Below are 17562 nucleotides of genomic sequence, written 5' to 3'. Positions count from 1 at the left end.
GGCATATGATAAAATGAATTACAGCACAAACCCTCTTATGTTGCTGATACCATGATAGCAGAATCGCTCAGTGTAAACTACATAATGCATAATTAACGCTGATTGACACAGCCTTGGGTTAATGTATGAGGAAACTCGTCCTGATAAGGATCAGTATAATGTGGTGTGAATCAACAAACCTCGAGACAAATTCTATCATTTGTTGATAGGATTTTACCTTTTCTGTGACTGCACGGGCACATTCAATGAGCTCCCGTTTGGTGAAACCATCAGAGGGAGTAATCTGCAGAGCTCCAGCCTTCTGGACGAGGAAGATACAGCCATGTCCGAGCTCCTGCACTCGAGTCTTGATCTGGAAACCGATCTGGATAACAGAACACAGTACGGCACAAATTTGCTGAGCAATTATTCTAATGCAAAAATAAATCATTTTAGTTTACAAATCGACTTGCCTTGTGAGATCATTTAGATAAAAATAAACTCATGTACTGTAAATGTTTAGATAGGAAATGTGTATCAGCTCCACAATGACATATTCCCTTTGTAATACATAATATTTTTTATCTTTTTAAATGTTAAAAAGACAAATCTGCCACACTGATGCAGCAGAGCTGCATAATGGGTGACACCCAGGCCGCCCTCACCTCCTCTGGCTCAGCTGTGTAAGCAGCCAGTCGTCCCTGAACGGCCAGCTGGCTGTAGTCCACAGTCACCTGAGAGGCCAGGGCCCCCAGCTCGTCAGGACATGTCACTGATTTGGTCATCTGATAGATAAATACACACTGACTGTCAGTCCAAACTACAACACACACACACACTTACTCCACTTCACTTTTCCCATCTAATCAACGATAATATATTCCCGGTCACATCTCCAAAACAGTCTAACAATGTAAACAATCATTCTGAAGGCTTACCATTTCCTGCGCAGTGACAGCAATGGCCTTAGAGTATTTCACCATACTGGTCTGGTAATCCACAAATGAGCCCTCAGGTTCAGGCGGTGTACCTTCATCCAGCTAAGGAAAGACATACACAGTTAAAATGCCAAAGCAATTATCATTTTAGGCGTGATTGGTTTGTCCTTCACAAAAGGTGCAAACATCTTAAACCATGAGAACAATCAATCATTCAGCTCTTTAGCTGCAGCCAAATGTTAAGTCTAATCTACCCTTCAATTATAATAATTCTGCCAGGTGTGCAGGCACCAGTTCATCTGCAAACCGATGTTAATGCAATTTTGTATTCAAAAAACACTCACTGAATGATAAACACCCATTACAAATTATCCACCAAATCCACGCTGTAATTACAGCTTTAAAATAGCATCAACTGCAAAAACACCAGCGTGCAGTGCATACATTATGTTTTCGGACATTTCTGCTAAATTAGATAAGTTTTGTGTCAAAGCTGAGGAGACGAGAGAGATGACGCCATGTGGGGAAAAGAATGCCGGTGGTGGAATTAATCCACAATATCGCAAGTACATGATGTTCACTTAACCCGCTGAGTGAAGTAACACCTCATCTGCGATGTTGACCAAGTTACTAAAAGTTCAGCCTCTGCTGTGGTTACAGCAGAGGCGATTTGAAGGGTTTTCCTGACCATTATGTCGATGGATCATCTAAGAGGATTATCTCATTTTAATCAACTACTGACATGCACATGCTGAGTGACACACGGACAAAACACAATCACATGCTCATCGTGCAATACGCAAACTGAACCACTTTGGTTAATTATTCATGACGTGGCACACAAAGTTGCCGTTCCGTCTGGTAACCCACACCTGAGGCACTTTTTCACCCCAGCAATAAGTCTCACTCAGAAAGGCGAGGAGGGGTGTAATTATTTGACGCTATTTCATGTGTACTTGAGATAAAAGACTTTTTCTTGCTTCGCACCTTATGCCAGTAGTTTGACTGTTAATTGGAAAGATGAGTCTAAAAGGCATAACACTGGCTGGGAGTGGATGTGTTACAGTGACAATTTTCCTCGGCTTCGATGGCTTGTGATTTGTATTAATATGCTAATCAGTTGACTTTTTATGGTGCTTAGGAGACACTGAGGTTGTAATCAAGATGTTACACAAAGGAACCATGGGGGAAAAAAGAAAATCAAGACAATCTTAATTAGAAAATGATGGTTGTTCCTGAAACAGAAGACCATTTGCTTCCCTGCCTGTTTCCCTGCCCTCACTACCACTTGTTTTCTCAACAGTACTTTGGCTCTTTCCGTGGCTCTTGCCAAAACAGGATCTTTTCCACTATATAATTCTCATTCAGACTGCTGTCTTGATCACCTTAGGGTAAAAATGGATGATCGTATTATCAGATTTGTAGCCATACTATCTTGTAACTCAAGAAAAGAGGGGCTGTCTCCTGATCACATGGTGGTGAAAACACTGGGTGAGAGTGAACTTGATTAAGGCACTAGCCTTGAAAAATCTTCAGATGAGTACAGACCAGCTGCTTCTCTGCAGCTGAAGAGAACCTCTGAGGTGGTTTGGGCATCTGGTAGAGATAACTCCTTGACATCTACCTTCTGGAAATCTTTCCAGGGCACCCAATTAGGAGGAGACCCTGAAGCAGGTTTAGAATTCACTGAAGGGGCTGCTTCTGGCCTGGTAACGCCTCGGGATCCTGAGATAAACCTCGAGTCATGGCTAGGGAAAAGGATGTCTGGGCTTTTCTACTTAGTCTGTTCCTACTGGGTGAGTGGCAGGAGAAAGTTGACGGAGATGCTGTTAGGTCTTATTAAAGAACCAAAGAGTTTGAACTGATTCGTCCAATCTTGGCATCTAGTCAGATGGAAAGCTAATAGTCATGATCTGGTGTTTTCTAATCACCAGTGTCTGCCCAGCACCCCTGCAGCACTCACCTTGGCCATGGCCTCTGCGATGGACTCCACCATTCCTCCGACCATTCCCACTTCGCTGGCGGCCTCATTCAGTGTCACCATGATATCATCAACCGCCTCCTTCATGAGCTGGACTGCCTCTGCTATGGCATCATGGGTATGGGATGCCTGTCCAGTGTGACATCAAGACACATTAAATAAAATGTCCAGATAATCCTTCCAGTGGCCGAGAGAAGCAACATTTAAGAGAGAGAGTTCTACCTTTGGGTTTCCTCCACCCTCCTTGGCAGCATAGAGCATCTGCAGGGCAGACTCAGCCAGGGTCTTAGTTTGGTCCAGGAAAGTCATCTGCTGCTGGTGGTCATTCAGCTTGGACGCTACACCCACAGACGCCAAGATCAGCGGTTCAAAGTAACCAGCCAACTGGGTCACCTGAGGAAAAGGGTGACAGTTTTTAATCACTAAGCATTCCTTAATTACAGCAAATGCTACATTTTCAAATGGACAACAACCCCCCCCCCACCAAGTAAGTCAATGACATTGAAAAAGATGTATGTGTGCTAAAACGCATGGCAGGGGGAATGATGGCAGACTTGTGGTTCCGTTCTTTTCAGCTTCTCATTATTTTACTTAAGTGATCATTAAGGTTGCATTGAATTAAAAGCTTGCTTTGTCTTCATGCAGTGTACTACTTCCAAAACTGAATGAACTCATTGCCTCTTTGCTTTTACATGTCATAGAGAAGAGAGTCTTTAGAGGCATCTAATGGTTGAAGAGATATTGCCGTGATAAGTATCACAACACTAATTTTGTTCAGATAACCCATTTGTCCAGATAACTGCTGCACAGTTATGCTATGGTTACGGCACAGTTAAGTTAAGTAATTAACTCCCTGCCCTACATACCTTGTGTCCTAGTTGGGAAGCCTCGCCTCTGGCAGCGGTGGAAATGGGGTCAATTAAGTGGCCAATTTCCTGCACAGTGGAAGTCAGTTGTTCTTGTAGCGCCTAAAGAGAGGAAATAAAAAGAAATTTGTTGCTTTTAATGATAGACAGAGGTACATTCAAATGAGTCACCTGGAACCTGCTAATAAAGCATTAGACAGAGAACTAAACAGGGACATACTTGCCCCAAATCACTCTTGCTTTTAATATGTCACCTTAAAGTCTTCATAAATCAACAAAACTGGTGCAAGAGCCAAAAACCACTCTGTGACTAGTTCTGCATTAAAACATCTCGGTATAGGGAATAAGGATCCAGTGGGATCCAAACTGTACTGCACGCCAGCTACTTATGGATGAACAAAATATTTCAATTACAAGTAATTAAATCCCTGATTTCTGTCTAATGAGCGGTTTGTGACCTAGAATGAAGAAACATCATTAAAACTACCAATAATAGATCCTTAATTTAACAGAAAGGCACAAAAAGGACAAAGAAACAAAAAAGCTATCAGACTGTAAAACAGTGGTGAGACAAATGCAAACAGAGAAAGATAACAGTAGTTCTCTGTGGAAAATGTCAACTTATTTTCTGGTGGTTGCTTACCTCGAGTGAAATGTCATCCCTGCTGGCTAAGTTCTGGCTGACTGCTGCCAGAGAGGCCTGCTCAATGTCCCGGATACATTTGTTGATGTTATCAATTGACGAGTCACACTCCCGCTGGCCTGGGGCCTTGTCCCTGAGAATAAAATGGGAACAGGAAAAGAAGACAACCAGAAAGTAATAAAATGGTTGAAAACAGAAATGAGAATAAAAGTTGAAGGATGAAGTATAGGGGGAAAAAACAGCACAGAGAAGGTGATGAAGAAAGGGAAAAATGAGACAGGAAGAGAGGGGAGTGCTAATGTTAACATAACTAACAATAAAAGATAGACAGGTTCCAGGATGTCTTCATCTTGTCTACTGTTCCCCTCATCTCATTGCTGCTCACATCTGCTGAAGTGTGGCCTGTAGGGTCTCATCACTACACAGGGAGATCAAGCTGGGCAGCCAAATTAGCTTTGAAGCACCTTAATGGTCTGGGGCACCGTCCACACGGGCAGAATGAGTTCAGTTAAGCATCCATTTCCATGCATTGTGGCACACTGAAAGTAAAACTAAAAATAAATAAATAAATAAATAAAATAAATCAACTTTGCTTGTAAGTAGAATAACAAAGTTATGAGGTTGGCTTTTGAAGGAGTCCATTCCTATCTGTGTTCTTTGGCACCGCGGTGTATGACTGAATGCTATTAAAGCCTCTGAGTTCTCAATTTGCAGTCTGAAAGGAAGACTGTGATAAGGGCATCAGAACTGAACGAGATGCTAAGCTGGCTGCTTGTGAACAATGTTCTGAGCCAAGCAGCAACATTAACATTCAGTGCATTTGACACAGGAAATTAGTTCCTCATGGACAATAGTTTTGTTCTGATCAAGGTTAGGTACAAAAGGTGTGAGGAGATTAAACATTTAAGCTGTGGAGGTATAAGAACAAGCATTTGGGCATCCTTTTGTCAAGGACGCTGCATTATTCTCACAGGCGGTTTAGAAGTTTTAGCAATGTATTCAGATAAAGGGAAGTAAAAGCTATACTACAACTTGATTAAAACCCCCCATAAATAACTATAATCACAGCAGGGAAACGGAGTACAGTGGTGTTAAAATGATGATGTTTTGGTAACTTTATAAGTTTCTGCTAGTTGCTTGGTAACCTTAAAGTGACAACAAGACTCCAGGAAGTCACTGCTCTCAGCCAAAAGAGCCTGTCACCACATAAAACCACAACATGGTACAGATTAAACAAACGAGATACAGCATATTAATTAGTGATTTTTAGAGGTGCTGCTAGGCTAAAAGTTACCCGTTTTTTTCCTGTCTCCAGTCTTTGTGCTAAGCTAAGCTAAGCTAAGCGGCTGCTGGCGGTAACTTCATATTTATCGTACAGACATGAAAGTGGTGTTGATCTTATCTAACTCTCGGCAAAGAAAGCATATAAACAAACTTCCCAAAATATCGAACTATTTCTTCTTGGTTTAATTTTTACATATTCTATTTTGTCACCCATTGCTTTCTTTAGCATCCCATTTGTTACATCCAAATACATTTTTTAACTAACCGGATGGCTGTGATGAGACTCTTGATGGAGTCGGACACGGTGCGAGAGTGACCAGCTAGAACAGACCAGGTGGGCGGGTCTTTGGGGTTGATAACCAATGAGCGAGCAGTCTTGAGCAGGTAGGTGGAGCTGTCGAGCATGGAGCGTGCCGAGTGGAGGATGGGCTCCTGGGCCGCATAGCCCTACAGGGAAAAAATATATATATATTTTTTAAATAAAACAACTTTAATTGACCAAATGTATGCATTTATTGCAATATAAGTTTTTCAGCACTTCAATTGATGTAATGATGTGTGTAATCTACAAACCCTAATGTTCACATTGTCATACCTCGTTGCTGATTTGAGCTGGGATGCTGGCAAACTCTGGGTTGGAAGCAAATGTTGTCAGGTTTTCCACAGCCTCGATTAACGGAGCCGTGGCAACTCGACACTTGTTCCTGTTCTCCTCCGAGAAATCCCCATCTAAAGCCTAGAAAAGGAGAGAGACGTAATATGAATATGCATGAAACAAATCTGATTAAACAAAAGTACCAATTAAGTTATCCAACCCAAGAATCAGGAATTACACAAACCATTGACAGCAGTTTGATAGAAATTATTTTTGGGAACACATAGGAGCTGATTGGCATCACATTTGTTTCAGGATTCATTAAAATGATCCCACATCAGTCACAAAAGGACTTTACTGTCTAAGCTAAATCCAGATCTGTACTGTGGTAAGCCAATTAGGGGACAGAGCCAGCCTTTTGACAAGACAAAGAAATCCTACCTTGATGGTTTTGACCAAGTTGGCGGTGCTGTTGGCCACCTCCTTGGCAGACTGAACAAAGTGCCTCTTGGCAACAGGGTTGGTTGTCTTGGAGGAAGCCAGACGGCAGGCATTGCACAGTGCCGAGGTGTGCTTAGCAACAATGGTGGCTGCAGAGAGTACCTGCCACATTATACACAAAATGTTCAATTAGTAACTGAGATTTTCTCTCAAAGAAATGGTTTATGGTTAAGCAGATGACAATGCAGTCATCAAATACTCAGCCCAGGGTCACATTTATATACAGTGTTGTGAAGTAGTGTTTGACCCCTTCCTGATTCATTTCTTTTCTATTCTTGTTTTTTTTTTTTGCATGTTTGTTGCACTAAAATGTTTCAGATCATCACACAAATTAAAATATTAGACAACTTATTATAATTACATAACAAGTAAACACAAAATGTTTTTAGATTAACTTTTTATTATTAAGGGGGGAAAAAATCCCCCCTTAAACCTAATAACTGGTTGGGTCACCTTTAGCAGCAACAACTGCAATTAAGCGTTGGCAATAACTGGCAACGAGTCTTTTACAGCGCTGGGGAGGAATTTTGGCCCACTCATCTTTGAAGAATTGTTGTAATTCAGCCACATTGGAGGGTTTGAGCCTTAACTGCTTTTTTAAGGTCATGCCACAATATCTGAATCTGATTCAGGTCAGGACTTTACCTAAGCTAATACAAAGTCTACATTTTGTTTTTCTTAAGCCATTCAGACGTGGACTTGTTGTTATTTTGGATTATTGTCCTGCTGCAGAACCCAAGGGTGCTTCAGCCTGAGGTCACGAACAGACAGCCAGACATTCTCCTTCAGGATCTTTTGGTAGACAGCATAATTCATGCCGTCACATTACCACAGCAAGTCTTCCAGGTCCTGAAGCAGCAAAACAGCCCCAGATCACCACACTACCACCACCATATTTTATTGTTGGTATGATGTTCCTTTTCTGAAATACTGTGTTACTTTTACGCCAGATGTAACGGGACACACACATCTTCCAAAAAGTTCAACTTTCTTGCTCTTAGGATAATTTTGGTCGTCCTGTCACTCCTGGGAAGGTTCACCACTGCTCCATGTTTTTGCCATTAGTGGATAATGGCTCTCAATGTGGTTCGCTGGAGTCCCAAAGCTTTAGAGATGGCTTTATAACCTTTTCCATACTTTTCCAAATCTCAATTACTCTGTTTCTCATTTGTTCCTGAATCTCTTTGGATCGCAGCATGATGTCTGTCATGATTTTGAGGATCTTTTGATCTACTTCACTTTGTCAGGCAGGTCCTATTTAAGTGATTTCTTGATTGAGAACAGGTGTGGCAGTAATCAGGCTGTGAGGGGGGTGGGGGTCACTTTTTCACACAGCGCCATATAAGTTTGGATTTTTTCCCCCTCTTAATAATAAAAACCTTAATTTAAAAACTGCAGTTTGTGTTTACTTGTGTTATCTTTGTCTAATATCTCAATTTGTTTGATGATCTGAAACATTTCAGTGTGACAAAAAAAAAAGAAAAAAAAAAAAAAAAAAAGAAATCAGGACTGCAGATGACAAAGAGAATATTTTAAGTGCATGTACCTGGGAGGGACTACTGTCTGGGTCTACAAGATTCTGACAGGCCATCTGGATTGCCTGATTGGCTTTGGCAAACTGGATGGGATCCACCAAACCCTGGTGTCCTGCTTGACTGTTGGGATCAGATACACCCACCAAGTAGGAGGCCTGTGGCGGGAAAAAACTCCCATCATTAGCATTTACCAGCATCGCCATTACAAACAAAAAGGCAATATGATCCATTTTGTTGCTTCTGTTCTGTGAGAGTTCTTCCTCCACATTCTGTACCTGTCCTGCAGCTTCTGTGAGGCCGCACAGGGCTTTTGAGGCCGATCCTACACAGTCTCCAAATGCAGACACATCTCCGGTCTTGCAGTTCTGAGAAATACCTGCCATAGACTCTCCCAGTACCTGGATAGAACAAAGGAGTGGGCCAGCAGAAAAGAAAGAGAGAGAGAGAGAGAGAGAGAGAGAGAGAGAGAGAGAGAGAGAGAGATGCTGTGTGTGTGCACAATGCTTGAGTGTTTGATCACTAAGCCGTTTGTTTTGAAGGCCTACCTTAGAGTTCTCCATCACACTCTCGATGCAGTCAAAGTAGGAGAGGTCACTGATCGGCTCGTTGGGGTTGTCCAGCATTCCCCTGACAGCCTGGGAGATGAGTGAGCAGTATGAGTTTTAGATAGTATTTCCCAGTTTTTTTACAAAAATGCTAATAATTATTATTTCTTTGGGTCAGATAGAGCATGGTAAATAAGATTCCCATCAAGCCTTTGTTGATATTTTTTCTGATAGTTCCTGTTTGATCCCAAGCTTGTAAAGTTCTGTTTACCTCCAGCTCTCTCAGGGCATTGTCACACTCCTTCTGGCCTGGGGCCTGCTGTGTACACAGCGTGATCAGCTGGTTAATGCTGTCAGTCACCGCTCTGAAACAAAGAACCAAACAGAAAAAAAATATTACACTTTAGCCCTTGAAGGTGTGTGGTAAGAAGTGGTTTCTGTGTGCATGCATCTTTGCATACATATATATGCCTGTGTTTGTGTGTACCAGCTTATTCAGTTTATTCTGGAGATTTCTTTCATCTTATCTTCAAAATGTCATATCTTATTATAAATAATCATCTTATTTTTTATTTATTATTGCAAGTGTGGTTGGCAGCTACCAATAGCACCATTAAAGCCTTAATGACCAAGTTATGATTTTCATCGTGAGCGGACGACATAACATAGACATCAAACACTTGCCTTGATGGATATTATTATCACAGTTCAATATGTTGAATGAATTACTTACTGCTTAGTGGTGTAATCACTAGCACTAAAAATAAAATTAAAAAAAAGAATTTAAAAAACAGTCTTGTTTTGGGCAGTTATTAAAACAACCAATTCTTTGCTGCCGGCCTTATTGATGAACCTTAAACTCTTAAGATTTGCCATCAGAAGATTTCAGCTGCTGAATGGTCACACTGGTTGAATGAAGGTTGTTCAGACTAGCAGCACTAACTGCTAGAGAAGGGATGAGGAACATCCCATCAGACTCCATCTTCACAATTTCAGCAGGAGATATTTGATACAAAGCAGAATGTGTAGGTGTGTATGTGGCTAGTCGTGGTACCTTGCGGCAGCAGCTAGCAGGTTCTTGGCATTTGCTGCTGCAGGGTCTACAGACAGACTCTTAGCTGCCAACAGCAGCTTGCTAGAAGCCATGGAGATGTTCTTCAGGTTACCAATCACCTGCACCTGGTCATCCTTTTTCTAAAATGACAAAAATCAAAAAGGCTTTTATATCTGTTAAAGCCCTTTATAAAGACTTTGATGTTCCTGTGAAACTCATAACAAAACCGACCTGAGTGTGGCCAGCCATCTCTATACCAGCATCCAGGAACTCATCAAAGTCTTGGCTGAACTTTCCAGAGGCCACCGCCAGCTGGCTGCTGGAGCCTCTGGAGGCATGGACCACGTCGCCTGCCGACTGGTTCAGGTCGGCTGCTGTTTGGTTTAGCTCGCTCTGTGCCTCCTGAAAGGACTTGGAGGCTAGAGGGACCTGAAGGTAGGACACAAGAAAATTATATATTTTTTATGTTATGCAACAGTACTTAAGGTGTGACAACAACCTCAAGTCCATTTTATGTTTATGTGGATAAGCAGTGATTTAAGATAAAACTGAAAGATTATTAACAGAGTCCTTTCTATGATACTACTAACAAGAGAATAATTAATTTAATACTGATGTGACAATTCAAAAACTACAGCATCTAAGCCTTACTGAATGGCTGTATTATAATAATAAAGTAATAATAATAATAATAATAATAATAATAATAATAATAATGTGTCCAAATGTGTCTGAATTGTGTGCTCAATCCAAACATTAAGTACAGTTTTTCAGTTTCAAACTTAAGAACTGCTCACGTTTGAGAGTGGACATTTTGTAAAAGCAATAAAAAAATAAAATTGTGACACTTTCCCTATTTGCATACTAACGATAAAACATAAGTATTCTAGTCCTCTCAGGCTGTGACATACTGGAACAGTGCTCTTAAAATTAGCTAAAAATAGTCATTGAAACTTTTCTATCAAACAAGTAAATTTCACTTAACTTGGATATGTCGCTCATTGCAACACAATCCTCAAGGACTGTTTTCCTGGTGAGCATTTAAAGAAACACACTATGCTAATCTTGCTCTGGGGAGTCAGACCAAACTCACAGTTTCAATCAGCAGCTTCTTGCTGGCCTCTCCGATGCTCTTGAGAGCCATGTCCACATCCTTCTGGCCAGGCAGACAGTTGACGCAGTTATTCAGGGAGTGAGACACAGCCTTGGCCACCTGGAACACACAGCAGGTTCACAATCGTCTGGGTTAGAGCGACTAGAGGAAGCTTGGAATGAGACTTTAAAAATGCTAATAAGCAACGACATTTTTTAACCTTCTTTGGATAACTATGACCTGGATGACTGAGAACCTTCACAGACATCAAGCAAGGATGTCTTGCAGAGTAATTGATATCACCATTTTGCTCCCCGCCCCCCCTTTTCATAAATATCAACAAATATGTCTGTGAGTGCTTGCAACAAGTCACAAAATGGGTTGTCAAATCACAGAGGCCAAAACAGAAGCACACGGCAACATAAAGGGACCTTAGTGAAGCAGTTCACAGAGATGCAAACAAGAGCCAATAATTTAATAGTGCAGCACAGGCTTCTTAACTTAATTTTATATTCCACGGCAAAAAGGGCAAAACAGTATTATAAGAGTATTTTTTCAAGTTGAAAAGAACAGCCTGATTGCATTTTTGTGATCAACTTGTTTAATTCTCCACATTGCTTTTGAGAAACCTATATTTTTTTTCTTTTGTGGAGAAAATATGGAGGAGGCAATATTAGTAAAGTATTTTGGGCAAAACGGCTGAATTTCCTTTCAGGTTTACGTGGCTGCATATTCAATTTCTTACAGAGAAACCAATTCTGTTTAGCAATCTTCAAAAGTCACACTATTTCTATGTAAAACACATGGGATTCAACAAGTTCTTCAAAATGATCATCATTAAACATTCTGTTTTTGTCCAAATTCAGACTCATCCAAAGGTAAGATACTGGGTTTGATGTGTAATGAATATTATATATATATATATATATATATATATATATATATATATATATATATATATATATATATATATATATATATATATATATATATATATATATATATATATATATATATATATATATATATATATATATATATATATATATATATATATGCATGAAACACATACACATGCTGTATGTGGTGAGAAAAATATGACTAAACATTGAGTGGAGATAAGGTTAAAGTAACTTAAGAATAACAGCCCAATTACAAGTGAATCAGTGGTTGTATGCAAAAGTCTCATGACTCACAGTCAGTGCATTTTGTTTTGACAACCCAGCAGGACTGTCTTTGCGGTGACATTTAATGGTGTTAGCTTTATGGCACTGGTACTATAGTCTGACAGAAAGATGAACTGAGGCTTCAAGCTTGCAGCATCAAGACTCAACCGTAGTGTTAAAATGCAGAATAGACTCCAAACCTCGGGAGTGACCCTCAGCCATCTCACCTGCGCCAGCCTCTGCTGACTCTCTGCGTCTCCGGGGGAAATAAGTGCCTGCTTGGCCTCATGAATAAGAAGCGCTGAGCCCTCCATAACATCGCGAGCTGAGTCCAGCATGCCAGCAGCAGCCATGGGGTCTGTGGTGGAGGCAGCAACACCGCGGGCTGCCTGAGCCAGTGTTTTCAGGGCCTGAGCCGTCTCTCTGGCTGCTATTCCTACACACAGAATCAGAGGTAAGAGAGAGTATTAATGTGACACACAACAACTCCAGTCAGGACAGTACCTTAGAGGCATCATAGGTAATTTGTAAATCTATGTCACATATGCATAGAAGGCGTTTCCTCCATCCTGACAAATGTAACAAGCAACACAGACCTAATTTGGTCTGAGAGCGTGTTTGCCTTACAGGCAGGAACCAACATGTCTCATGTGACATCTCATTTAAAAACACATCAGTTGCATGGGATTAAACAAATTAAATGAAGCCATATTATATACAGCAGTTAACAAGATTACTTTCCAGCCAATAGGAGCATTTCTCCTTAGGTTCTATGGAAAACCAAGGATACTATAAAATGCTGTATGTTGGGTAATTAGAGTAGATTATTCTAACGCATCTCAAGTAGCTCAAATATTTTAAAGTCATGTGAAAAAAGGAGATGTGTGTAAAGTGTGTACTGCAAAGCAAAAGATACTGGTAACTGAGATCAATCTTCAGTCAGAAAAGTGTTTGTGGCAGCGACCACACATTAAAATTGGTATTGATGCTCATGATGGCTGTTGGGGATCACGTATGCTCAAAATTAAATTTGTGTGTTTATGAAAAAGGAGTAAAGAGAAATGTTTATATGAAGGCTGAAAGGCAGGTTTTAAAGTGGACAAAAGAGGAATGATTGTGCATGTTCTAAAAATCTAATTGAAAATTGAAGTCAGTGTGTCAACAGTACCAACCTGTGTAGTGTTCATTTCCTTGTGCAGCACAGGTGAGAAGCTGAGCCATGGAGGATCCCACTGACTTAGAGGTGCTGCCCAGATCCTGAGCACACTTCTCCAACTAAAGCAGAGGGAAAGGGAAAAACCGCAGCTTTATATGCAACTAAAAACCAAATATTAGCCCACAAACCCATTAGACCCTGCTTCAGGCATGAGTTGCTGTTTGTCTATACCTTTTGTATAGCTTGATTGAACCTAATGCAAGTGCCATTTTTCATGTTGGGTTTTGAAGAATGAATCAAATGTCTCTTACCGATTCTCCAGGTAGAGGTTTCAGTTGGGCATTAACAGCAGCCAGCTTGGCATCTTGCAGCTCACTTCTCAGGGTCTGGATTGCTGTGAGTGCAGAGTCGATCTCCATGGGGCCGCAGGCTTCATGAGCCTAGAAGATAAAAGGAAGTCTGCTGTCATTCACAGCTCAGTGTCATTATTTGTGTTTTGCACTTGTAGCAGTGATCCTTTAATTGAAATATATTTTTATTGTCAGTTTCTGCAGACAGCTGCTATAGACAAAACACACATTCACTGCAAATCCAGTACTTGAGGATAGTGCATCAAACTATTGTGCATCTGACATGGTCGGCACTATTTTTGTCCATGCCGTGATTTTAACCACATTGCTTAGTATACACTATCTAGAGAGGTACAATGTCACTCTGGACTGATGTAAGAGTATTACGTTTGTTTTTGCATATTAGTATGCACATAAAATGAAAGTGACTTCCTGCATGCACTTCCACATATGAGTGTGTATGTGTGCACTACCTTCTGTGCAGACGTCCTCAGCTCAGCCAGGCATGTGGCCAGGTTCTTGGCACACTGACCCAGTTGCATGGCTGCAGCCTGATCTGTCACCGTGGGAACAGATGACTTAGACGAGGTCACCATCTTACTACCAGGCTGCAAAGTGGAGACAAAAAAAGTTTCACAAATGTTTAATAAAAAAAAAAACTACTAAATGTTGCTCTGGGCAACAACAAGAAACAGGGGTTAAATTATGTGGTGGTATTTGTGGAGACCACACACACTCCTCCATCAGTAGGATGCCACAGAAGCATTAAACACATAATCCCATCACACTACTGCTTCTATAACTTCCTGCTTACATCAAAAAGAGGTTACAGGCCTATTTTAATGGATCCCTACATGGCAGAAATACTATTTATACTTTGCTCAGCCTGGTTCTCAATATAGGACTGAAGTGGCTCGAACTGAGTATGAGGACAAAAGTTTTAACAATCTCTTCTCCAGCAAAGGTGAGAAATGGTAAGGCCATAGTGTGTATGTATGTTTCCTGTTTTTATATCCCGGGAGGGAATTTAACCTCAATGCACACTAACCTTTGGGTACCTGCGTCACAGTGGGGGCATTGAGATGTCCCCACAGGGATAGAGATGTGTGTGTGTTGTCTGTACTGCACCTGTAGAAAGTTCTGGCTGGCAATAATGAGTGCTAGTTGTGCACTGAGGTCCTCTGGTTTGGCCTGACTGCCACGCACCCCCTGGACGAGTTGCGGGATGTGGTCTGCCACTGCCTACATGCACAAAACACATACACAGGCTTAAATACAGTCAACATGGAAACTTCACAGATTAACTAAAAGCCTCAGTATATTATACTATTCTATAAATCATCAAGCAAGAAATTTGGGTGCACACAATACAATAACTGCTGATAAGATGATAAAAATGTGCTTATAATGAATATAAAAAGAAGAATATTGTGAAGTAAACCGTTTAAATTATTCATCAAAAGGGGCGGGGAAATGGGACAAACCAAAAGCATTGATCCTCACCTTACAGCTCTGCACCAGCTGCTGGTGAGCAGCAGTGTTCTTGTTGGAGGCGGCAGCATTTTGAGCAGCCGCGATGGTCTGAGTGGCTGCAGCCGCTGCTTGCTTGGCAGCATTCTGAGGAATATTAAGACCAATATATAAAAATCCATGTGGAAAATATGATTAAATAGCAGTTCTTTTTCTGTGTCTATCTGTCTTTATTCAAGTGTCTACTCAAAGCAAAGACCTCTCGATTCACACCTCTGCTTCTTAGTCTGGATGATTTGTGGTATCAGGGCTTTAAAAATTTTTTTCCACGAGTGGGTGTTTCCTTACTTGTTCAAAATTTTCTCTTGCAGATCTTGCACCCTATTTCTAGAGAACTAATAAATTATTTTACATAATAAAAATGCTGATATTTACAAAACTAATAATAGTAAAGTAAAATATGCATAAATGCATAAAACTGCCACAAGTCAAATAACTCATGGGCAAATAAGGCCCTTTAAATCTCTTTTCAAGAGAGATTACTCTTTTTCCTATTTCAGGATTATTAGAAAGACTGACAACAAGCCTAAATCCGTCTACCCTGACATTTAATGGTGAAAGACATGCGGCTGAAATCAACATCTAATACTTGCTGTGATGCCTCCACCTTGTAGATGGTGATATTATAGTATCCTAATATTTGGATATTTTTTAGATGGTGACATTTAGGATTGGTCTTGGTGTGAATGTCATGTTTTATTGTAAATATTTTCAGATTCAGGAAGAAATGGCCTCTTCCTGAAGGAGCCATTTCTCTGGGGACAAAATGTGGCATCACTGACCTCCAGTCTGTTAATTAGTTTCTTCTTGATGGCATTCTGTGCAGCAGCGTTTGTGGCCACACGCAGCCCCTCCGCAGCCTCCCTCAGTCTTTGCTGCTGGTCCTCATTCTCTGGGTACGCCGCCGCGCCCTGAGAACACACACACACACACACACACACACACACACGTCAGTAAAAACATGACAGGTGAGGAGGATAGAAAAACATCTTGTATGAGGGTGGGAAGGAAGGATGGGAGAAAAGGCTGAGTGATCTGTTCACAATATTCCCTGCCTTTCTACCATCTTTAAACAGATGCTTTTTTATTGCACTACTTCTTTCTTTGAAAAGCATTATCCTTCCTGTTTGACAGAGTAACATGTCAGCACTCATCACATCCTACTGAGACCACCTGAGACGAGCAGCGGACACGCCTACACATGGGAGCACTCCCACAAAAATACTCCTGTCAGTGATGAATAAATGATAAATAAATGTCAGTGAGATATGCTATTTATTCATATTAGTAGGGAGCTCTCTCTAAATTTCTTGTTGTGTCCAGCAGTACAAATTAACTGGGTTCTGTGGAGACCAATATCACTTAACATCTCCGTGTCTCCCGCTGTTCGAGAGAAAGCTAATCCTGCTGCCATTAGGTTAATTAATTGGGAACTCGGTAGCTTCACCTACAGCTACACTGATAAGTTGGTGTGCTACTGAAAACCCATGTCATTAAGGTAATGTTTAACCCCACGGATGCTACTGGCAGAACTCACACAAGACACAGATATCACTACAAACAAGGCAAAAAATAATTTTGCAGTACTATCACGACTTCAAGACTCTGTATAACACTTAACTTAGCAATAACCACAGTAAACTGGCGTTAGTGACCAGCTTCAAATCAGCAGTGTCTGCAGCTGTCGTCTGCCTGCTGGCAACTGCTGACACCATTTAAATTTAACAGCCAATTTGCATAATTATTAAAAAGTGTCATTTCCAGAGGAAGTAACAAGATATCACATTCAAGAATTAATCATGGCGAGCTAGCCCTCGAAAAGCACGGTATGTTTTACAGTGTACAATACATGTACAATATGTATGTTTGGCTAAAGCAAGTCATTACCGAACATGGGCTTCATAAACAGAGGCAGCTGTAAAACATACAGTTCAAAAACTAAACTGCACCAGCTCAATCAATCAGTTACCAAGGCAACGGCTGGCTGAAGTCTCAGCCTCCATTGACACAGATAAATATACAGCTGTGATGGTGATAAGTCTGGCATCAATCTCGACCATCATGCGAGCTGGAGGGCGTCATTTAATTTTCATGGTGGCAGTGGAGAGTTATTATTATCTGTGGGTGATTCTGTGGACAGATAATGAGACTGATGTAGAGCGATAGCAGATCAATTGTTTAGATAGAGGAAGATGGGAAGAGTGGCAAAGCTAAGCCTGCCCTTCGGTAGCTTGGGAAGAAAGAGTCTGACATCCTCTTACTCTTAGTCATGTTACGCTGGAAACTTGAGGTGTAAGAAGATTTGGATGGAAGAACTTTAACGCTGTATGGATTCTAATATAACTT

General features: G+C 40.9%; 1 protein-coding gene across 1 annotated transcript in view; it reads right to left on the bottom strand.

The window, feature by feature from the left end:
* The window catches only part of tln2a (talin 2a), a 98560-nt gene that overhangs the window by 11881 nt on the left and 69117 nt on the right, over window positions 1-17562 (bottom strand). The window contains 24 exon segments of the mRNA XM_038700602.1: window positions 218-364; window positions 645-764; window positions 918-1019; window positions 2881-3027; window positions 3121-3291; window positions 3765-3866; window positions 4408-4540; window positions 5957-6138; window positions 6287-6427; window positions 6728-6889; window positions 8334-8477; window positions 8598-8720; window positions 8868-8957; window positions 9139-9232; window positions 9922-10061; window positions 10153-10350; window positions 11015-11134; window positions 12408-12616; window positions 13353-13455; window positions 13648-13776; window positions 14160-14294; window positions 14815-14928; window positions 15190-15303; window positions 15999-16127. Coding sequence (XP_038556530.1) covers window positions 218-364; window positions 645-764; window positions 918-1019; window positions 2881-3027; window positions 3121-3291; window positions 3765-3866; window positions 4408-4540; window positions 5957-6138; window positions 6287-6427; window positions 6728-6889; window positions 8334-8477; window positions 8598-8720; window positions 8868-8957; window positions 9139-9232; window positions 9922-10061; window positions 10153-10350; window positions 11015-11134; window positions 12408-12616; window positions 13353-13455; window positions 13648-13776; window positions 14160-14294; window positions 14815-14928; window positions 15190-15303; window positions 15999-16127 — 3249 coding nt within the window.

This window comes from Micropterus salmoides, unplaced genomic scaffold, assembly GCF_014851395.1.
Source record: "Micropterus salmoides isolate LMB-PRFRI ecotype aquatic unplaced genomic scaffold, ASM1485139v1 Ms_hic_scaffold_6, whole genome shotgun sequence".
Classification (NCBI taxonomy): domain Eukaryota; kingdom Metazoa; phylum Chordata; class Actinopteri; order Centrarchiformes; family Centrarchidae; genus Micropterus; species Micropterus salmoides.
This window is presented reverse-complemented; position numbering and strand designations above follow the sequence as displayed.